Raw genomic sequence first — 23909 nt, 5'->3', positions numbered from 1 at the left:
TCGAAAAGTCTTACGTTGGTATTAGTTAAAGTTTTGTTCAATTTAATCTGATGAAATCAGTTGATATTAATACTTTGTTTTGTTTGTTCAAATTTGGTCGATTGTGTCAAGGTTTTGTTAGTTTTTTCCACAATTCTCACTTATTATTCAAAGTCAAAAGGTTATTGGCTCATTGAGGTAGCTTTGTTTCTTGTTTTTTTGTATCAAGAGACAGTGTTATGGTATTTTTGTTCTGTCAGTTTTTGGATTGCATGGCTGGTGCGTCTCGTTTATCTTTTGGTCGGACTCCAGTATTTTGTCTTAACACATAAAATAACTATTGTAGTATTTTGTGCTTATAATTGCAATGTAATTCTATAATTTGGTTATTATAGAACCTCTATCTTTGACTTATGTTCTACAATTTACACAAAATTATCCTGCCATATCCAATCTTCCATTTGCCATTTTTCTAATTAAAGAATTGGATAGATTAGTGTATTAAGCAGTGGCAGAGATGTGCAGAAAAAGGGAATATCTTCATCTTTATATTCAAAAGTACAAAAACTCATAGGGTATAAGTGTATCCATTGGTCGGTTAGTTTGATTAAAAAACATTAAACTACAGATATCACTTACCCTTAAATGCATAATAAAAGATTTTTACTCAATAAAAAATAGTTTTTCTCATAAACGCTTAACATTTACTGAAAAAAAATAAAAAATCTATATTATTGGCAACATTTATTTTATTATAAAAAATATTTTTGTACCGTTTTCGATATAATTAGCATTAGCTTCACAAAATAATCATGATTTTACAAAGTTGAAGAATTTTGAAAATGTGTTAAACAATCTTTATTTCTTAACATAAGTGAGAAATATTATTAAGAAGGATCAAACAGTATATCTAAACAAAAGATGTGTACTTAGTTGGTAATGTCAATGGGTTACTTAGATATTGTAATTAAGTGGCTGCCTCGACTGTCAAGATGTCATCATCTCCATGATGTCCCACTTACATAGGGTTGTTCAAACTGGTTTATTTGTACATTTTGCCTTTTTCAGTCATTGTTACATACAATTTGTTTATAAGAAAATATATTTAAGATATATTTTATTGTACATCCTTATTTCTATAATATATGAAATAAAATATTAAAAAAAAAACGAATAATTCACTAAAATATGTTATTAAAAGGAGTACCTTTAGGCAAGGTCCCGAAGATACTGGCAGCGTTCCCCCTCTGTACAGCTAAACTAATTCTTTGACCGAGTTAGCTGCCAGCTCTTCGGTCCCCTGTGATGTTGATTAATCTTTATGTGTTATTTATTGAAATAGAGGAAAAAATTGGTTTCCGTCTTCCAAAATCAGTCTACCGTCAACTCAAATGACACCTCACAATCCATATTATAAATAAATAAAAACTTCTTTCTTGTCATGATAACAGAAATACAACATATACAGTTACAAAAAAATATGACAGTGGGTTGCAGGCTTAGTGTGAACCACACCTACCCTTTGTGAATATGGGATGACATGAGATCGGATTTCTTGCTCAACTTAACTGCAGTTATTGTCCTTTAGTTCCAGATCAGCAGCTCTGTTTTGCCCAACAAGCTACCGCTCCATATTGAATCCGTGTATTTGGGCTTCCATAACAATCAGTACCGTGGATGCGTTCTATAAAACGTTCTCCTTTAATATCCATACACTGACACGTCTGACATAGCTAAAATACTTAACAATATTCTCATCTGTAGAGTACTGTCCTCCAATTGTCTATGGTCCTGTCCTGCTGCCCGGTGTACCTTTGATACTTTTAAACGAATAACTCGCATTCTAGAATGATGCTCGTCCTCGTGGAGTCGATTCCGAATGGTTTGATCACTAACGCCAATGCCAATGGATTCCCTTAGTCGGGGTTTTTGACCGCGCAGTCAGTCGGATGTACCGGTTTTCTTGAGCGGTTTTAGCTCCTTACTGATGCAGGTCTTACCACACTACCTTTCTCATGGAACTGCTTTCATACGTTTCAAATAGCCGTGACACACTAGAGAAAAGAACTGCATAAGAAAGATCAGTGACTGAATAAGAAAAAACAGATTTGACAGATGCCGCCAAAACAAAATGGCCGCCACAGATTGTAAACATCGACCCGTTCTTGTTGAAAGATCCTTTGTAATGAAAAGCCACAGAGCAGGAGGCATGTAGATCACATTTATTCATTTATTCTCAGGCACAAAGGAAGCAAGGGAACCTTTTCCAAATTCCAAAAAATCTTTCGACTATACTTCTTGTGCTTATTTGAATACTTGTAATTCATTTCTGCATTATTGCAAGAGTGATTTGGTTGCAACATTGGTGTTAATAAAAATGTCATGGGTCCCAGTGTAATCAACCAACACTTCTAGTTCCCTGCAACTCTGTTCCTGAAGATCGGACTGTCGTGTTATTTTCCAGGCCACTTTGCAAGGTTATAAATTTCAGAATTATGTCATATACTTTTCTGTTTGTATATGTTTCTGGGTGAGCAGTAGCTCATGGTTTCCGATACAACATGTTTACTACTCACAGACACAAATAGTAGATTTTAAGGGCCTTACAAAGACTTTAAGGCACTGTTACAAAGACATAAAGAATTTTCCAAATTATGGTCAGTCAATCTTGTACGATGTGTTGACTTATTAACTTTTATCAAAGAAGAGAACTGTTCGCATTTATAAATACTGCCAAACGCACAAATCAATCTTCTTGAAAATTGTCACTTTCTACTCGTAAGTATTTTTTGTAGAAATAACATAACTTTACGTCTTCAAATTTGGATTTTAAGAGTGAGTTTTCTTGAATCTCGATCAACTCCATTTTTATGTGTATTGGAGCATTTTGTACATTTTATTTTGTCTTCGCAACTGTTGCAACGCTGCTCCATCCGAATTCTTTTGCGATGGTCTCGATATTGCTGCACTACGACTTATCGTGTAGGTCGATTGTAGGTCGGTAGGATTTTACATTTTTTTTAAAGTTATTCTTACCAATATCTGTTAGAGTAACAGTTACAATTGTTCGCAATTCTATTTATTGGTGATCGCATACCAGCTTTTGTTAATTCACTATGAAAGTGTAGTTTTTACCTGTCAAATCTTTTGAAGAATATACACAACTTATATTTAACATGATCAGATGATTTCCAACGACGTCGACTGTGTTTTGTCCAAGTCGGCTTGTTTTTTTAATGGCAGTCTTGTTCTTCCTGACATGTTTTGGGTCAGAGACCTGGGGTACAGGTGTTCTTTATTTCTTTATTAAAAAAATTTAAGACTTTGCGTATCGTTTCCCCGTCCCTGTAGCGTACGATGATGCCTGGTTTCAATTAAATATCACTCAGCACTTTGACTTGTTGATGACTAAACTTTAGCGTGCGAATACATTCGCGGACTGCGTTTAAATGTACTTAGTGCATTTTAAAGTAGTGATAATATTTTTTTGTGAAATCGATAATAGACTTGAAATAATCATCATCATCATCAGCTTAAACTTGTCCACTGCTGGACGTAGGCCTCCCCCATCGATTGCCACAATGCCTGGTCTTGTGCCAATAATACGACAATGTTTTTATAGTACAATTTATTAAAACTACAAAATGAAATTAATAAAATATATTATTATTAAATCGTTAAATTTGCAATTTTTTCATACGACGAAAGTTAAATACTCCATCAATGAGACGAGAGCTTGAATTTGGGAAACTAATCAATCGATATTGGGATTGATTCCACTGTTACAAAGACTTAAAGAATTTCCCAAATTATCGTCAGTCAATCTTGTACGATGTGTTGATTTATTAACTTATCAAAGAAAAGAACTGTTCGCATTTATAAATACTGCCAAACGCACAAATCAATCTTCTTGAAAATTTGCAGTTTCTAAGTATTTTTTGTATAGAAATAAAATAACTTTACGTCTACAAATTTGATTTTAAGAGTGAGTTTTCTTGAATCTCGATCAACTCCATTTTTATGTGTATTGGAGCATTTTGTACATTATATTTTGTATAAAGCAAATAAACAGAAACAGTCTTCCATGATTTGAAACCGCTAAATTGTTCCAACGGTAACTTGAGTACTCAGAGTATATGCAATATTTTGATACACAGAGATCGTGTTGAAATATTATCCGTTACCGGACAGTGTCTCTGACTCCCACAAGCGTAGCTTAATCTGAAACGCTTTCAAATGGCAGTTCTTGTTTTTAAAGTTTCAAAATCATTCCAATAGCCTGTAAGATAGACTACAAATGCAAGTCACATATCCATTTTGGGAAACTTAACTCAAATGCAATGGTTTCATTCATTCAAAATCAACATTAAAACTCCCTCACGTGTTACCGTCTCGTTCAAACCCGTGACTCTCAAATCTACAAGTTTAGATGGACGGGCGACGTCCGCCCAGGGCCCAATGACTAATCAGCTCGGAAGTGAGGCGGTCGGTTGTCTCTTTGGAAGTGTCCCCCACCCACCTCCATCAGCTTGGAGCCGATCATACTTGATCTTACTTTCACCGATTCCAGGCCAAAGTCTCTGAGGGAGTTAGAGACCCTGGCTTAGTTACGGTTATGGCCGCTTGTTCACTTGTGGACTTGCTGCACCTCGCCGTGTTGAAAGGGCGCAGCAGGGGGCCCAACTGGAGCCCCAGCCTTCTCTTTTTGGCCTTTCGGCCGACCACTTTGGACCGCTGGACCTTGCCGGACGTTTAGGGATCATGGTCTTGCCGGCTGGCCTCGCCTTGGGTACCGACCTGGCATTAGTCACAGTGTGTTATTCCAATTCTCAAGCCAGACAAAGAACCAGAACTTGCTAGCACGGATAGGCCAATTTCCTTATCTTTATGTCTTGGCAAAATTTTTGAAACAATGTTAAAAGTCCGTCTTGACTGGTATGATACAGCTACTAACATCATTCCCGATGTTCAGTATGGCATTAGACGAGGGTATGGGAAAGAAAAACTAGCATAAAGTTGCTGTTGCGTTATTATACGAGGGTGAATCAAAAAAATCTTGGAATCAATATTAAAAAATGCAAAGATTTAAATAATAATATTTTATTTTTCTACATAATCTTCCTCCAATGCAATGCATTTAGAATAACGCGTTTCTAACTTCCTTATTCCTTGTGAAAAAAAATTATTTCCTTGACTCTCGAAAAAGTCCTCTACGGCAGCTATAACCGCGTCATTATCGTGAAATTTTGTACCACGAATTTCCTTCTTTAATTTTGGAAATAAGTGAAAATCACTTGGGGCTAAGTGCGGAGAATATGGTGAGTGGTCAAGGAGATTGAAGCCAGCGCAGCGGATTGCGTTGAGCGCAACTTCCGATCGATCGCTTCACGCACTTTCGGGATTAAATTTGCTTAATAGGGTCCAGTAATCGTCTGGCCTTTTGGCATGTAATCAATAAAAAGGATTCCTTCACTATCCCAGAACACAGAGGCCATAACTTTGCCAGCGGTAGGAGCAACTCGAAATTTCTTGATGGATGGAGAGGATGGCCGTTTCCAAGACATGCTTTGTCTTTTAGTTTCAGGATCAAAATGGTGGACCCACGTTTCATCCATGGTGACAAGACGACGGCAAAAATTATCCGAATCACGCTGGAACATTTCGAGATTACGATTGGAAATTACGTCGCTTTTTGTTTTCGTCGGTGAACATTCGTGGCACTCATCTTGCAGACACTTTTTTGAACCCCAGTGAATCAATTAAAATGGATTGAACGCTACCAAAAGATATCTTTAGGATCTCAGCTATATGTTTTATAGTCATTCTTCTGTCTTCCAAAACCAGATTCTCAACCTTTTTGACATTTTCTTCTGAAACGGAGGTTGAAGGCCGCCCAGAACGCGGGTCATCTTTACAGCTTGATCTACCTCTTTTAAATTCAGCCACCCAGTACGCAACCGTAGAATAGGGTACAGCATCACCCCCTAATGTCTGCTGAATGTCCAAAAAAATTTCCTTCGTAGACATTTTTTTCAAACAGATATTTTATCACCGCACGTAACTCACTTTTATCCATAATTTTGACTTTTTAGCAACTCGTTGCACAAAAAAATTTATTACATGCGAACGAACTGACAAAAACAAGTGACAGTCTGCATAAATATAGTGTGATAGACACTCGTTAATTTGAATATCGAACTTGATCCAAAAAGGTTTTATATATATGCACTTCTAAGAACTTTTTGATTCACCCTCGTATTTGCCATTGATGTTGAGTCTGAAGCTCGTCGGTTGCGGACGCTGACCGTAGTCCGGCAGTTATCAATTATAGTAGCAGTCTCGGTAGACAAAGGCTTGCAATGGTCAAGGCTTACTCTCGATCTGTCGTAAGTGCCTGGAACTGGGTTTGAATGCCAGGATCAATGCCCAATTGCTGTCTGTGCACCCCTTTCATATTAGATAAGGTTATAACAGAGCGTTAATGCCCCCACCAAGCACTTTGTCATGAACGGTCCAAATGTTTATTTTGAATTGATATAGTTTGATATCTTGCCTTATGATTTTTGGGTTTTCGTGGTGATACCTAGTTATGTAGATTTAAATATCCATCTTTCTTATAGGATGACTCTTCGCTCTACAATATTTTATATTAACTTCACTTATACTGCGTAGAAGTTCTATCACCATCATCATCATCATACTCAGCCTAAACTTGTCAATCGATGGGGGAGGCCTACGTCCAGCAGAAGTTCTTTACAGAATCTTATTCCTAAGAGATCCCGTGTCAAGTTAGGATTGTACCCTTGAGAATTAATTTATCGTTTTGCTGTCGATTTCAATAATAACGCTTGCGTTACTGGCTTTTCCTCAATTCGCTTTATTGCCTTATTCTGTATCCTTCCAACGGGTATGGGTTCTTACGCTATCAATGTTCGTAAAAATAAAAAAAATAATTGTGTTCCATACATTTTTATAATTGTTGAACGCAAAGAATTACATTGACTTTTAACATTACATTCGGGGTGATAATTAAAATTATACATCGGGCCTACCAGTCTTGTCTTGTTTTCTTATTTCTTTTATACCTATGTGATGACAATGGTAGTAAGCCAAGATTTCTAAATTGCTATCGAACTATTTTCTTTAATTCTTCTGTCTTTAGAATCCTCTGGAGATTGTTACCGCAGATGCTGACATGACGAGTAGACATATTGTTCTGCAAGTTTTGAGGATAGGCAAAAACTTGGCTTTCCAAGATAAGATAAAGGTGATTAGGATAAGTATGGTGCTTACATTTAATATGGAATACAAATGCAATAAGTTATGACTTACTGACTTAAAGTCCTATGTCACCGTAGTGGGGCTGAGGGCGTCCACAGTGCGCCCAACGACAAAAGCGGCAGTCTCGCCAACAGCATAGGCCAGTGGGCTAATCACCTGCTTGCCCGAACTTTATAGATTCAAGAAACGAGCACAATAAGTTACAGGGATGGTTAATCCCTCGGTATCTCAATAAAATTTAAAGTTTTATAAAGACGACGTAAAAAGAGGAAGGAAACGAGCGGTAGGATTTAGATTAAACTTCGAATATATTCATACCGATATGACTGAAAATTGTTGAGGAGCTAGCTTAGAGCCAGGAGACGGACATAGGATACTATGTATTCATATTTTTCGAATTTATGCCTTGAAGAGCTGCTTTTTATTTAACTTTTGTTTGAAGATTTATTTACAACCTTCAATTTTGGATTAGAAAAAGGAAGAATAAAATATAAAAATTCTAAATAAAAACAAAGGGCTATAAGCTTAATGATAATGTCTTCCTGTTATCGAGTACCAGGAAGATATGTGATACGTTATCTTATTACCTAATTATTCTAAATAACAAAGGTTGTCCTTGTGTAAGGACATAGTTACGAGGACATAACTCCTCCCCTCTTAAGATGGAGGAACAATGACGGCTGCGACCGAAGCCGGATTTCTTCAGGTGTGTGTTTATTGAGCTGTGATTTGCGCCGATCTAGGTTTCCACCGCAGTTTCTAGACTGCTACTCCGACACCAGTGAAGAATACCAAGGTGTACATATATTTGGATGGCCAACTGGGTGTTGATGGTATAGTTATTGTGTCCTCTTTGGGGATATCAATATCTTCTGAGTGGTGTAGGGTGTCCTTTAGGTTGGCTAGAGTTATCTTGATTGATGCCACGTTCGGCGTTTGATATGCAACGTGGTATTGGTATAGTTTATCTATCGTTGATGTAACTGTGATGAGTCGACAGAGTTCTGTCTTGTATTTGTATCTTGCAGCTATTGTTTGTTGTTATAAGAAAAACTCCATTGTTGCGTTGGTATTGAACATTCTTGTTGCATATGGTTTTTATGACTTCCAGCTCAATAGCTGGACAATCCTTGATTTTTTGTATGATGTACAATTGTTCTTGATGTTCAATGAGTTGAGCTATGCAGTCGTTGGAGTGTAGTTAGGTCTTCCATTCAAGGTGTGCGCAGATTACTTCATCTTCTGTTATGCTATAGCCATGTAGGCTCGTGGGGATTCGCGTACCCGTTATTTCCCAAAACAAGATAAGGATTTTCGGGTTAATTAATTGTTTTTTCACACATGAATATTTATATTTGGGGCAAACCCAAATTACCGTTAATTTCGTTTTGTATTTGATTAAGTTCTTCGATTAGATAAAAAACGTCGATTATGCTAGGGTGCATCTTTTCTATGTGTGCAAATGTTATTGCATTTTCCAGGGTTTCTAGTTTGGTTGAGTATGAGTTACGGCGAGCTGGAGCACTGCGTGGCGATGATGCCACTTTTGAAGGCTCACATAATGATTTCACAACATTACTACCCAGTCCTGTCTCAACAGTTAGCTTTTGCCAGTATAAACTTGAAACTGATAAAGGTATTTTGTACTTCTGTCTGCACGACACCACACTTTTTAACCTCGCTTTACGGGTTTCATAGGCATAAATTGTTTTAGGCTATAGCGACCCTTAAATTTTATCATCCATTCATATATGGATCTTCCACAGATAAAAGCTGGTTACGAATGTAACGAAAATGTAGGCAAGACGGACAATCTCCTCAGGAATCATGTTTGCAGCTCTAGAGGTTATCAGGAGGCTCTGCTGAGGTCCGGACTGAAAACCTCGCAATGTACTGCTATCTTGGTCAACATTAGTTGATGCACATGCGTGATTATATCGATTGAACCAAACACATCTCCGACATTATGTCCAGATTTTATCTTTCTGTATGATTTTGTAAGCTTATATGGATGTTTGTTAGAAATTGGTTATAGATGCTAAAGACGACGGAATATGTTAGGATGGAAAGAGCGTTTGGATTAAGATGAATTTTGGAATATTAAGTTATATAATAAAAAGATGAAATGAAAATATTAAATAGAATTATTAGAAATAAGGAGAAAAGCACGCACTGTTACAAGAATATATTTACAACAACTGATGGTTTAAAAATAGAGAAAAAGGAAGAAAAAACATATAAAGTTCTAAATTCAAAAATATAACAATTATGAATAAAAACATGTAAAAAGTTCCGTATCTGTCGGCAACAGATGCATTGCTTTGATATATATTGTTCAACCTATCAACAAGGGGTCGCACTTTATACAACTTATCGTAGTTTTCATCTTTACGACTCTGGTATTGCCAAATTTTATTCCTTGTATTGCCGTCACCCCTTTTAATTCATTTGCAAAAATGTGGTTGAAGTGGGGCTTTTGTTGCCCAGTCTGTCTTTGTTGGTTACTTCGACAAATACTATAAATTCGGTATTAATAGATTTCTCTGGATAACTTCTTTTATAATTTGGTTTGAGAAAGGGTAAATAGGGGTCGTTACTCTCACCGCCACCGCTAACGTTAAGGTCCATTTTGTGGTCACCACCACGATCCTTAAAGCGCAAACGTTTTTGTCAAAACGAGGCTCCCCTCGTATCCCTCCAAGTCTAAGGGTCACTACTTCTAATTATTCACTAACTAATTCTATTTACACCTAATTTTAATAATAAAAAAACACTGACAAACAAAACACACTCACTATCCGTTCTAAAGACGACGGAAAATAAAGAGGATGTAAAATAGCGGTTGGATTTTTAGGAACCTTGGAATGTTACATAATAAAGTAAAAAGAGAAAACGCACTGTTTGTTTGAAGACATATTTACAGCTGTTATTTTAAATAGCAACAAAAAAGGAAGAAAAAATGCATTACGTTCGAAATATAAAAATTATAAGTAAAAACGTATAAAAAAGTTCCGTTATGTGTCGAGAACACGTTCCTTTTACTGATTATATTATAAATATTAACGAAAGCATTTATACTCTGTGGACGGAAATATGGAAGAAAGGCCATGAAAACAAGGGAAAGTGGTATGGAAGTATCCAAGATAACCTGTTAAACCATAGTATGACAAATTGAAAATTAATGTAAGTCGAGATTTCATAACAAAAATAAACGGAATGAGATCTGGCCATAATGCGCCGTCACATCTAGCTATACTAGGCAGTTTTACTAACAACCACTGTAGGGTAAACTTCGCTTTTTTTTTGTTGCAAAATTATGTTTTTATTTTTAGTAGGATTAATAAAGACAAATATTTATGAAATTATAGCTAATAATTCAAACATTGATCTACACAATTTCGCGACAATCAAAGATGGTGATACATGCGTGGCTAACTTCGTTATCACAGAATCGCAATAGTTTTGAAATTAGAAAAAATTATAAAAACGAGCCTGGCCATAAATACTGTTACTTAAACATTTTCTTTTTTAGCTTTGCGCAAAGTGGGTATGGAGCCGTCGATCATATTCCAGACACTTCAAATGTTTGGTATCAGTCGTAAAAAAATCTGCTTCTTTACTTTTTGTAAAGTAAAATTAAAGTTAGTTAATAGAGTCTCTTAAAGTCAATTTTATAACTATATAATATATAATTACCTAAAGAATCCCCAATGAAGTCACTGACTAGACAGGGTAGTTGATCTCCCTCAAACCATTTATAGGAGATTTCTTCCTCCACCCAACCATACTCAAGTGGGGTTAACATGTTTGGTTGTTTTTGAGAAGCATTTTTCTAAATGTTGAAATATACTGAGGTTTATAACTACTGAAGAAAGCTGAAATCTCCCATCATCCACATCCACTGGTATTTTAGTACCACACATTTGGCAAATAAACTTTTGGATGATGTCGAACAGGCTTCGTAAATTTTTCTCTGTTAAATTTAAATGTCCAAGATCTGCAATAGCTTTTTGAAATCCCAAAAATTGTTGTAATAATTTAAAAGGTCTTTTCTTTCCTTTGTTAAAATAGGCAAGATTTAAGTCCGATCCGGTAGATGCATGGAATCCACTCAAGCTTTCTACTAATAATTCACTCAGTTCTTCATATATTCCAGTGATGTTAATAAATCTTTCATTATTACCAGTTCCGATCAGCATCCAAATATGGGAAGAAGGATTTTTTAATAACTTTATATTGTCGAGCATAATTAATATATCAGTATCACTGGCTCTAATCACAACAGAAGAAGGAACGATCCACCACATTATTTTCGATTTCCACAGTTTCCTTATTCAAACTTAGTATAACCATGTAAAAACTTATAGGTTAGCAGAATGTTTGTGATGTTATAATTTAATAAAACTCAGTAGAGAAAATAATCAAGTTGTACTCTTTATATGCGCAATAATCAATAATACACATTTGACATAGACAAGAGATTTGTGCCACAGATAATAAAAGTCTACACAAGGGATGGCGATTCCTTCTTATTTTATATACTCTTTGGTGAGCATGGTGATAAGTAAAGTTTTTTTGTTATTGCCAGTAAAGTGTAGGATCAAATATTAAAGCAGTGCTGGAGCACTGCGTGGCGATGCTGCCGCTTTTGCAGGCTCACATAATGATTTCACAACATTACTGCCCAGTCCTGTCTCAACAGTATCACTTTTGCCAGTATAAACTTGAAACTGATAAAGGTATTCTGTACTTCTGTCTGCACGACACCACACTTTTTAACCTCGCTTTACGGGTTTCATAGGCATAAATTGTTTTAGGCTATAGCGACCCTTAAATTTTATCATCCATTCATCTATGGATCTTCCACAGATAAAAGCTGGTTACGAATAGAACGAAAATGTAGGCAAGACGGATAATCTCCTCAGGAATCATGTTTGCAGCTCTAGAGGTTATCAGGAGGCTCTGCTGAGGTCCGGACTGAAAACCTCGCAATGTACTGCTATCTTGGTCAACATTAGTTGATGCACATGCGTGATTATATCGATTGAACCAAACACATCTCCGACATTATGTCCAGATTTTATCTTTCTGTATGATTTTGTAAGCTAATATGGATGTTTGTTAGAAATTGGTTATAGATGCTAAAGACGACGGAATATGTTAGGATGGAAAGAGCGTTTGGATTGGGATGAATTTTGGAATATTATGTTATATAATAAAAAGATAAAATGAAAATATTAAATAGAATCATTAGAAATAAAGAGAAAAGCACGCACTGTTACAAGAATATATTTACAACTGATGGTTTAAAAATAGAGAAAAAGGAAGAAAAAACATATAAAGTTCTAAATTCAAAAATATAACAATTATGAATAAAAACATGTAAAAAGTTCCGTATCTGTCGGCAACAGATGCATTGCTTTGATATATATTGTTCAACCTATCAAAAAGGGGTCGCACTTTATACAACTTATCGTAGTTTTCATCTTTACGACTCTGGTATTGCCAAATTTTATTCCTTGTATTGCCGTCACCCCTTTTAATTCATTTGCAAAAATGTGGTTGAAGTGGGGCTTTTGTTGCCTAGTCTGTCTTTGTTGGTTACTTCGACAAATACTATAAATTCGGTATTAACAGATTTCTCTGGATAAAGTATTTTATAATTTGGTTTGAGAAACGGTAAATAGGTTACTCTCACCGCCACCGCTAACGTTAAGGTCCATTTTGTGGTCACCACCACGATCCTTAAAGCGCAAACGTTTTTGTCAAAACGAGGCTCCCCTCGTATCCCTCCAATTCTAAGGGTCACTACTTCTAATTATTCACTAACTAATTCTATTTACACCTAATTTTAATAATAAAAAAACACTGACAAACAAAACACACTCACTATTCGTTCTAAACAAGACGGAAAATAAAGAGGATGGAAAATAGCGGTTGGATTTTTAGGAACCTTGGAATGTTACATAATAAAGTAAAAAGAGAAAATGAAAATATAAAATAGAATAATGAAATAATATTAGCACGCACTGTTTGTTTGAAGATATATTTACAACTGTTATTTTAAATAGCAACAAAAAAGGAAGAAAAAATACATTACGTTCGAAACATAAAAATTATAAGTAAAAACGTATAAAAAGGTTCCGTTATGTGTCGAGAACACGTTCCTTTTACTGATTATACTGGGTGGCGCAAAAGTAAAGACCCTATTTGGTTCAGCTATAACATTTTTTCTAAATTAGAAAACTAGATTTAGGTTTTTTTAAATGTATATTTGTGCCATTAAATTTCGTACCATTAGGATTTAAAGATGATGACTTTTAAATGGTGACCTCCAGAGTTGATACACATTTGAGCCCTATTTATGACATTTTGCATAACTTGCCGTAACACTTCCTGCGATATGTTCGTTATTTCTTGACGAATGTTTTCTTTTAGAGCTGCGAGAGTCTGTGGCTTGTTCACATACACCCGAGATTTCAAAAAACCCCAAAGAAAGAAGTCTGGACTGGTCAGATCGGGTGATCTTGCAGGCCAAGGCAAATCGCCAAAATGAGAGATAACTCGGCTTGGAAAAGCGTCCCTCACTAAGTCCATAGTGTCGCGCGCTGTGTGTGCCGTAGCGCCGTCTTGTTGAAACCAGATGTGCTCCAGCCCCAATTCGTCCAAACTGGGTATCAAAAACTCACGTAACATTGTTCTGTAGCATTCTCCAGTGACAGTTATCGCATTGCCTCCAGCGTCTTCGAAAAAATAGGGTCCGATCACTCTGTCAACACAGATGCCACACCATACAGTAACTTTTAGTGGGTGTAGAGGTGTTTCTTGAATAATGCGCGGATTATCAGTGCCCCAGAACCGAGTATTCTGCTTATTGACATGCCCTGAGAGATGGAAATGCGCTTCGTCACTCATAACCAATTTTGAAGGAAAATCATCCTCTTCAAGGTTGAGGTTTATGACGCGCTGGCAGTAATCTAGACGAGCTCGGTGGTCAGCAGGCAGCAGTTGATGAGTCATTTGAGTTTTATACGGGAACATCTTTAAGTCTTTCACCAAAATACGCTGCAGGGTCCGTCTGGAAATGCCCAATTGCGTGGCACGTCGCCTCGTTGATGTTTCTGAACACTCTTCCACATCTTCGCGCACAGCATCGATATTTTCAGCTGAACGGCCTGTTCTTGGTCTCCCAGACTTAGGTCTATCCAATGTTGAGCCAGTTGCTTCAAGGCGTGTGGCAAAGCGTCGAATTGTGCGACCAATCGGTGCCGGACGGTGGGGAAATCGTCGACGAAATTCACGTTGTGTTCTTATCACTGATGAATTATTCCGTAAGAACATTGACACAATTATTCCACGTTCTTGGGGAGTAAAACGGTTCATGTTTATTTTCAGTGTATTTTACATTTGTTCACTACACAATTTTCAACAACAGAATGACAGAAAATGTCATATAAAAAAAAAAAGTATTTTCTTTAGTGCCAGTACTTTTGCGCCACCCAGTATATATGCACTTCTATGAACTTTTTGATTCACCCTCGTATTTGCCATTGATGTTGAGTCTGAAGCTCGTCGGTTGCGGACGCTGACCGTAGTCCGGCAGTTATCAATTATAGTAGCAGTCTCGGTAGACAAAGGCTTGCAATGGTCAAGGCTTACTCTCGATCTGTCGTAAGTGCCTGGAACTGGGTTTGAATGCCAGGATCAATGCCCAATTGCTGTCTGTGCACCCCTTTCATATTAGATAAGGTTATAACAGAGCGTTAATGCCCCCACCAAGCACTTTGTCATGAACGGTCCAAATGTTTATTTTGAATTGATATAGTTTGATATCTTGCCTTATGATTTTTGGGTTTTCGTGGTGATACCTAGTTATGTAGATTTAAATATCCATCTTTCTTATAGGATGACTCTTCGCTCTACAATATTTTATATTAACTTCACTTATACTGCGTAGAAGTTCTTTCACCATCATCATCATCATACTCAGCCTAAACTTGTCAATCGATGGGGGAGGCCTACGTCCAGCAGAAGTTCTTTACAGAATCTTATTCCTAAGAGATCCCGTGTCAAGTTAGGATTGTACCCTTGAGAATTAATTTATCGTTTTGCTGTCGATGTCAATAATAACGCCGGATTTATTCTAGTGGACTGTATTTTGGGTATCTGTAAATAAAACTGGTTACAGAAAAATAATTTGCTAATTTAAATTTAAAAGAACTGTTACTTATTTCGCACTATTGCCGGCATGACTGCCCCGTATTTTTTTTATATTATAAGGCGGCAAACGAGCAAGCGGCCACTTGAAATCGTTATAACATTTTTTTAAGTTCATAGCTTGCTCAGGGCTCAAGCGCGCTCCTCGTGGCCGGGGCTTGCTTGCGTTACTGGCTTTTCCTCAATTCGCTTTATTGCCTTATTCTGTATCCTTCCAACGGGTATGGGTTCTTACGCTATCAATGTTCGTAAAAATAAAAAAATAATTGTGTTCCATACATTTTTATAATTGTTGAACGCAAAGAATTACATTGACTTTTAACATTACATTCGGGGTGATAATTAAAATTATACATCGGGCCTACCAGTCTTGTCTTGTTTTCTTATTTACCTATGTGATGACAATGGTAGTAAGCCAAGATTTCTAAATTGCTATCGAACTATTTTCTTTAATTGTTACCGCAGATGCTGACATGACGAGTGGACATATTGTTCTGCATGTTTTGAGGATAGGCAAAAACTTGACTTCCCAAGATAAGATAAAGGTGATTAGGATAAGTATGGTGCTTACATTTAATATGGAATACAAATGCAATAAGTTATGACTTACTGACTTAAAGTCCTATGTCATCGTAGTGGGGCTGAGGGCGTCCACAGTGCGCCCAACGACAAAAGCGGCAGTCTCGCCAACAGCATAGGGCACAGTGGGCTAATCACCTGCTTGCCAGAACTTTATAGATTCAAGAAACGAGCACAATAAGTTACAGGGATGGTTATTCCCTCGGTATCTCAATAAAATTTAAAGTTTTATAAAGACGACGTAAAAAGAGGAAGGAAACGAGCGGTAGGATTTAGATTAAACTTCGAATATATATATACCGATATGACTAAAAATTGGTGAGAAGGTAGCTTAGAGCCAGGAGACGGACATAGGATACTATGTATTCATATTTTTCGAATTTATGCCTTGAAGAGCTGCTTTTTATTTAACTTTTGTTTGAAGATTTATTTACAACCTTCAATTTTGGATTAGAAAAAGGAAGAATAAAATATAAAAATTCTAAATAAAAAGAAAGGGCTATAAACTTAATGATAATGTCTTCCTGTTATCGAGTACCAGGAAGATATGTGATACGTACGTACGTATCTTATTACCTAATTATTCTAAATAACAAAGGTTGTCCTTGTATAAGGACATAGTTACGAGGACATAACTCCTTCGCCCTTAAGATGAAGGAACAATGACGGCTGCGACCGAAGCCGGATTTCTTCAGGTGTGTGTTTGTTGAGCTGTGATTTGCGCCGATCTAGGTTTCCACCACAGTTTCTAGACTCCGACTGCAGTGAAGAATACCTAGGTGTACATATATTATTATGGATGGCCAACTGGGTGTTGATGGTATAGTTATTGTGTCCTCTTTGGGGATATCAATATCTTCTGAGTGGTGTAGGGTGTCCTTTAGGTTGGCTAGAGTTATCTTGATTGATGCCACGTTCGGCGTTTGATATGCAACGTGGTATTGGTATAGTTTATCTATCGTTGATGTAACTGTGATGAGTCAACAGAGTTCTGTCTTGTATTTGCATCTTGCAGCTATTGTTTGTTGTTATAAGAAAAACGCCTTTGTTGCGTTGGTATTGAACATTCTTGTTGCATATGATTTTTATGACTTCCAGCTCAATAGCTGGACAATCCTTGATTTGTTGTATGATGTACAATTGTTCTTCATGTTCAATGAGTTGAACTATGCAGTCGTTGGAGTGTAGTTAGGTCTTCCATTCAAGGTGTGCGCAGATTACTTCATCTTCTGTTATGCTATAGCCATGTAGGCTCGTGGGGATTCGCGTACCCGTTATTTCCGAAAACAAGGTAAGGATTTTCGGGTTAATTAATTGTTTTTTCACACATGTGAATATTATTCATATTTGGAGCAAATTCTAAATTTCCGTTAATTTCGTTTTGTACTTGATTAAGTTCTTCGATTAGATATAAAACGTCGATTATGCTAGGGTGCATCTTTTCTATATGTGCAAATGTTATTGCATTTTCCAGGGTATCTAGTCTGTCGTAAAATTGCTGAAATGAGTTTTCAATTTGGTTGAGTATGAGTTATTTTATTAGTTATTACTGCCCAGTCCTGTCTCAACAGTTAGCTTTTGCCAGTATAAACTTGAAACTGATAAAGGTATCCTGTACTGCCGTCTGCACGACACCACACTTTTTAACCTCGCTTTACGGGTTTCATAGGCATAAATTGTTTTAGGCTATAGCGACCCTTAAATTTTATCATCCATTCATCTATGGATCTTCCACAGATAAAAGCTGGTTACGAATAGAACGAAAATGTAGGCAAGACGGACAATCTCCTCAGGAATCATGTTTGCAGCTCTAGAGGTTATCAGGAGGCTCTGCTGAGGTCCGGACTGAAAACCTCGCAATGTACTACTATCTTGGTCAACATTAGTTGATGCACATGCGTGATTATATCGATTGAACCAAACACATCTCCGACATTATGTCCAGATTTTATCTTTCTGTATGATTTTGTAAGCTTATATGGATGTTTGTTAGAAATTGGTTATAGATGCTAAAGACGACGGAATATGTTAGGATGGAAAGAGCGTTTGGATTAAGATGAATTTTGGAATATTAAGTTATATAATAAAAAGATGAAATGAAAATATTAAATAGAATTATTAGAAATAAGGAGAAAAGCACGCACTGTTACAAGAATATATTTACAACTGATGGTTTAAAAATAGAGAAAAAGGAAGAAAAAACATATAAAGTTCTAAATTCAAAAATATAACAATTATGAATAAAAACATGTAAAAAGTTCCGTATCTGTCGGCAACAGATGCATTGCTTTGATATATATTGTTCAACCTATCAACAAGGGGTCGCACTTTATACAACTTATCGTAGTTTTCATCTTTACGACTGTGGTATTGCCAAATTTTATTCCTTGTATTGCCGTCACCCCTTTTAATTCATTTGCAAAAATGTGGTTGAAGTAAGTGGGGCTTTTGTTGCCCAGACTGTCTTTGTTGGTTACTTCGACAAATACTATAAATTCGGTATTAACAGATTTCTCTGGATAAAGTATTTTATAATTTGGTTTGAGAAAGGGTAAATAGGGGTCGTTACTCTCACCGCCACCGCTAACGTTAAGGTCCATTTTGTGGTCACCACCACGATCCTTAAAGCGCAAACGTTTTTGTCAAAACGAGGCTCCCCTCGTATCCCTCCAATTTTAGGGGTCACTACTTCTAATTATTCACTAACTAATTCTATTTACACCTAATTTTAAAAAATAGCGGAAAATAGCGGTTGGATTTTTAGGAACCTTGGAATGTTACATAATAAAGTAAAAAGAGAAAACGCACTGTTTGTTTGAAGACATATTTACAGCTGTTATTTTAAATAGCAACAAGAAAGGATGAAAAAATGCATTACGTTCGAAATATAAAAATTATAAGTAAAAACGTATAAAAAGGTTCCGCTACGTGTCGAGAACACGTTCCTTTTACTGATTATATTATAAATATTAAAGGAAAACATTTATACTCTGTGGACGGAAATATGGAAGAAAGGCCATGAAAACAAGGGAAAGTGGTATGGAAGTATCCAAGATAACCTGTTAAACCATAGTATGACAAATTGAAAACTAATGTAAGTCGAGATTTCATAACAAAAATAAACGGAATGAGATCTGGCCATAATGCGCCGTCACATCTAGCAAGACTAGGCAGTTTTACTAACAACCACTGTAGGGTAAACTTCGCTTTTTTTTGCAGTTATGTTTTTATTTTTAGTAGGATTAATAAAGACAAATATTTATGAAATTATAGCTTATAAATAATTCAAACATTGATCTACACAATTTCGCGACAATCAAAGTTGGTGATACATGCGTGGCTAACTTCGTTATCACAGAATCGCAATAGTTTTGAAATTAGAAAAAATTATAAAAACGTGCCTGGCCATAAATACTGTTACTTAAACATTTTCTTTTTTAGTATTAAAAGATTTTGAAATTAAAACATGTATATTGTTTTAAAAACTTATTTCTATTTTGCGCCATTCTTCATATTTTTTCGTGTTCATTATCATATTAGAATGGGATGTTAAAGAAAATAGAATTGCAGTGATCGCTTTGCGCAAAGTGGGTATGGAGCCGTCGATCATATTCCAGACACTTCAAATGTTTGGTATCAGTCGTAAAAAAATCTGCTTCTTTACTTTTTGTAAAGTAAAATTAAAGTTAGTTAATCGAGTCTCTTAAAGTCAATTTTATAACTATATAATTACCTAAAGAATCCCCAATGAAGTCACTGACTAGACAGGGTAGTTGATGTCCCTCAAACCATTTATAGGAGATTTCTTCCTCCATCCAACCATATCAAGTGGGGTTAACATGTTTGGTTGTTTTTGAGAAGCATTTTTCTAAATGTTGAAATATACTGAGCTTTATAACTACTGAAGAAAAGCTGAAATCTCCCATCATCCACATCCACTGGTATTTTAGTACCACACATTTGGCAAATAAACTTTTGGATGATGTCGAACAGGCTTCGTAAATTTTTCACTGTTAAATTTAAATCTCCAAGACCTGCAAAAGCTTTTTGAAATTCCAAAAAATTGTTGTAATAATTTAAAAGGTCTTTTCTTTCCTTTGTTAAAATAGGCAAGATTTAAGTCCGATCCGGTAGATGCATGGAATCCACTCAAGCTTTCTACTAATAATTCACTCAGTTCTTCATATATTCCAGTGATGTTAATAAATCTTTCATTATTACCAGTTCCGATCAGCATCCAAATATGGGAAGAAGGATTTTTTAATAACTTTATATTGTCGAGCATAATTAATATATCAGTATCACTGGCTCTAATCACAACAGAAGAAGGAACGATCCACCACATTATTTTCGATTTCCACAGTTTCCTTATTCAAACTTAGTATAACCATGTAAAAACTTGGTTTACAGAATGTTTGTGATGTTATAATTTAATAAAACTCAGTAGAGAAAATAATCAAATTGTACTCTTTATATGCGCAAAAATCAATAATACACATTTGACATAGACAAGAGATTTGTGCCACAGATAATAAAAGTCTACACAAAGGATGGCGATTCCTTCTTATTTTATATACTCTTTGGTGAGCATGGTGATAAGTAAAGTTTTTTTGTTATTGCCAGTAAAGTGTAGTATCAAATATTAAATTCTTCGTTTAAGCCTCGACTTTCCAGTGCAAGTCAATATCGATTCAGTACGACATCGATTTATTTGATCGCAGGAATCGAATCAAGATCATCCCTAGTCAATGCCAATGTCGTTTTGACAAGTTTTAAAACGTGCATTTGTTTGTTATTGAAACTGGGTTATTAAGGTTTTTTTTAATATCAAATAGTTTTGATTGTGTTCTGATTAGTTGAATATTAAAAAATGGTACGTGCATTGAAATTTCACGAGAAAAAGTTACTTAAAAAAGTAGATTTTATATCATGGAAGGTAGACAACAATTTAAGCGAAGTAAAGGTGATGAAGAAGTTTTACATACAGAAACGTGAAGATTATACATTGTAAGTTTTAATACATATTACCTTTTTAATTGATTTTTTATAAGGAGCCAAAGAAGCGTTAACCGGAAACACTGTGGTGTTCAACGACGCCTATGTACATTGTAATACAACTATTGCTTTTTAGCTTTGATAGTTCCATTTCTCTAACTGTATAGTAAAAAAATTGGAAATACAATATTACCTGGATAAGCGAGAGTCCAAGGATCTGCGATATTTTTCTGACTTGCAGAGATTTCTCTTTTACCTGTCTTTCTCATTGACGAAAATCAATTGCCTCTCGCTCATGGAGGTTACCACTTATTCGCGTACAACAGTTGGACGTTTGATTTATTTAAATTTTTCAAAACAAAAATGTTTTTTTCTATTAGGTACAATGTGCTTTCAAGGGATATAAGGAATATTGCCAATAAAATCAAAGATCTGGATGCAGGATCAAATTTTAGAACAATATCGAGTGCACGTCTTTTAGAGAAATTGTACCAAATGGGTTTGATACCAACTAGATGGGACTTAGCTCTAGCTTCACGTGTCTCTGCAAGCTCATTTTGTCGGCGCAGGCTACCCGTGGTCATGCTGAGAAGTAAGTTCACATATTTTTAGTGGTAAACGTAGGCACATGTGAGTCCGTCCGTGAGGAATTTAAAAAAACTATTCAGTAGACTATGTGTTGTTCCAGTCTATCCTACATCTATAACAAATTTTATTTAGACCCATATAGTTGTTCCATTGTGACCTTTTAACAAACATTCATCAATTGAGCTACCAAACTTGGGTGTATATAATATTACTAGTTGTCACAGGTAACTCTGTCAGTGTGGAAAAAAAACTTAATAAGTAGCCTGTAGTATATGTATGTAGTCTTCCAGACTATGTTCTACATCTGTGTCGAATTTCATCAAGATCTGTTTAGCCATTCTGTAGATACCTTCAAACAAACATCCATCCATCTGAACATTCGCATTTATAATATTAGTAAGACATTATTTACGAGTACTAAAGTACGATTTCAAGGTTCATTGATTCATTTTATTGTCTATAATATTAACAGTATTTTTGATGTTTTATTGCTTGAGTTATCTATATATATATATATATAATATTCTATTGCTGTTTGTTAGTCTCTCTAAAACTCCAGAACGGCTAAACATTTTATCTTATCTTAGTCTTGAAATGTTCATGGAGGTCTAAGGAAGGTGGGATTGTTCAAAAAAAAGCAACGCACTCTTCAATCTAAAATATTTATTATCAATTTATAATTATAACTTTATAAAAAAAATATACAACAAGACACTATGATATAATAAGTAAGAACTTTAAAGACAACACTTTCTCAGCTCATTGTAAAAACTCACTCTTAATTATAATGAAAAATATAACTAAAGATTACTTGATTTGATAAAAATATAAAATCTCACGGCGCCAATATGTGCCAGTATCTTTTACTTTTCTGATGACGCTATCTAATGGAAAGACAATGAATTGCTCTTAAAGAGGTAGAGCCAGCTTTAACATCTTCGCACGAATCGGCCCGGCTCGCCCGGTGAATTACCACGACCACACAGCAGACAGGCGTGAAGTGGAAGCAATTCCAACTACAGACTGATGAGTATGCGTCCCGGAGGCCTAATTTAGTCCTCCTTCCCCTCTTTTTCTTATGAGGAAGGGTTGGGAAGTGGAAGTGGACTTTCCGGATGAGAGGATGCATGGAAGGGGAAAATATTTTCTTTCTGTGCATCCTCTCCTCCGTCGATTAAAGGCAACGCATATGTAATTGCGAATGTCTATGGGCAAAAAAAAACAGAGAATAAATTGAATAATTGCCTTGAACAAATTAAGCTTTCTTTCATTCCACGCGGACGGCGTCACAGGCGACTGCTAGTAATAACTGGTTAATGTAACCAAAAGTTTATGAAAAACTATCGTAGAAATTACAATACGTAATTTTTTTTCCTAGATAAAATGTCAGAGAATTTGAAAGAAGCAACAAAATTGATTGAACAAGGACATGTGAGAGTGGGCGCTCAACTTGTTAAGAACCCATCATTCCTAGTGACAAGAGCATTAGAAGATTTCGTCACATGGATAGATTCATCGGCTATTAAGAAACATATTATGGAGTACAATGAAATGGTATGTATATTTTAATCTATAATACTTACATCTGAGAAAAAATTCAAAGATATGTGTGTAGTCAACCCGCACTTGGTCAGCGTGGTTGATTGCCTTGCACTAACTTAGGGTAGGCTCCGAGCCCCTCAGTGAGGGTGTATGATGAGCTGATGATGATGATTACTATTAAAATAATATTTCTGGTAATAGAATAATTAATAAATTTAATTTTATTTGTTTCAGAGAGACGATTTTGATGCTGTATAGTTAAAAGTTAAAAAAATGACAGCATCTAAGTTTTTGTAAGGAAATATTTAAATAAACTATATATAAGTAAAAAAGGTTGTTTTATTTATTTCTACTGAAATTTATCATTTGTTTTAGTCTTACATAACTGTATTATAGATTTATACAGGTGTTTCTTATCGAAATCTTTGTGTTGTATGGCAACACTTAAGGAAGTCTCCCCAACAACCCTCTGGAACCTATTATTTCGCTTAACATTTGTGTTTATGAGTAGGAATCTATTGGTTTGCATATCTGTTTTATTGATATTCGCATGATGGGTTTTGCATTTGTCATGGTCGCAGTTATGGAAATCTTTGAGTCTCGGCCTGCAGTAGCATCAGCACTCTCAGTGGCCACACTCGCTTTATATCCCCTAGCTTTGGAAAAATATGTAAATTTTTTCATTTAAAAGACATTTTGGTTTTGTGTAAATAAATGTTAAGAATATT

General features: G+C 35.8%; 1 protein-coding gene and 1 long non-coding RNA gene across 2 annotated transcripts; one reads left to right on the top strand and one right to left on the bottom strand.

Moving 5' to 3' along the window:
* Positions 1 to 10001: 10001 nt before the first annotated feature.
* Positions 10002 to 19862, bottom strand: LOC106114190 (uncharacterized). The gene is made up of 2 exons (XR_001227697.1): positions 19790 to 19862; positions 10002 to 10956 (listed from the first exon to the last, which is right to left on the bottom strand). It is a non-coding gene; the product is annotated as an uncharacterized LOC106114190 (long non-coding RNA).
* A 757-nt stretch (positions 19863 to 20619) lies between these two features.
* On the top strand, positions 20620 to 23890 carry LOC106114181 (U3 small nucleolar ribonucleoprotein protein IMP3). The gene is made up of 4 exons (XM_013307286.1): positions 20620 to 21063; positions 21432 to 21643; positions 23018 to 23193; positions 23416 to 23890. Exons 1-4 carry the CDS (start codon positions 20927 to 20929, stop codon positions 23437 to 23439), a joined length of 549 nt encoding a protein of 182 aa, XP_013162740.1. The 5' UTR covers positions 20620 to 20926; the 3' UTR covers positions 23440 to 23890.
* Positions 23891 to 23909: the final 19 nt, after the last annotated feature.

The sequence above is a fragment of the Papilio xuthus genome, unplaced genomic scaffold (assembly GCF_000836235.2).
Source record: "Papilio xuthus unplaced genomic scaffold, Pxut_1.1 DF829673.1, whole genome shotgun sequence".
Lineage (NCBI taxonomy): Eukaryota > Metazoa > Arthropoda > Insecta > Lepidoptera > Papilionidae > Papilio > Papilio xuthus.
The sequence above is the reverse complement of the archived record's forward strand: the minus strand, read 5'-3'. Positions and strand labels throughout refer to the sequence as shown.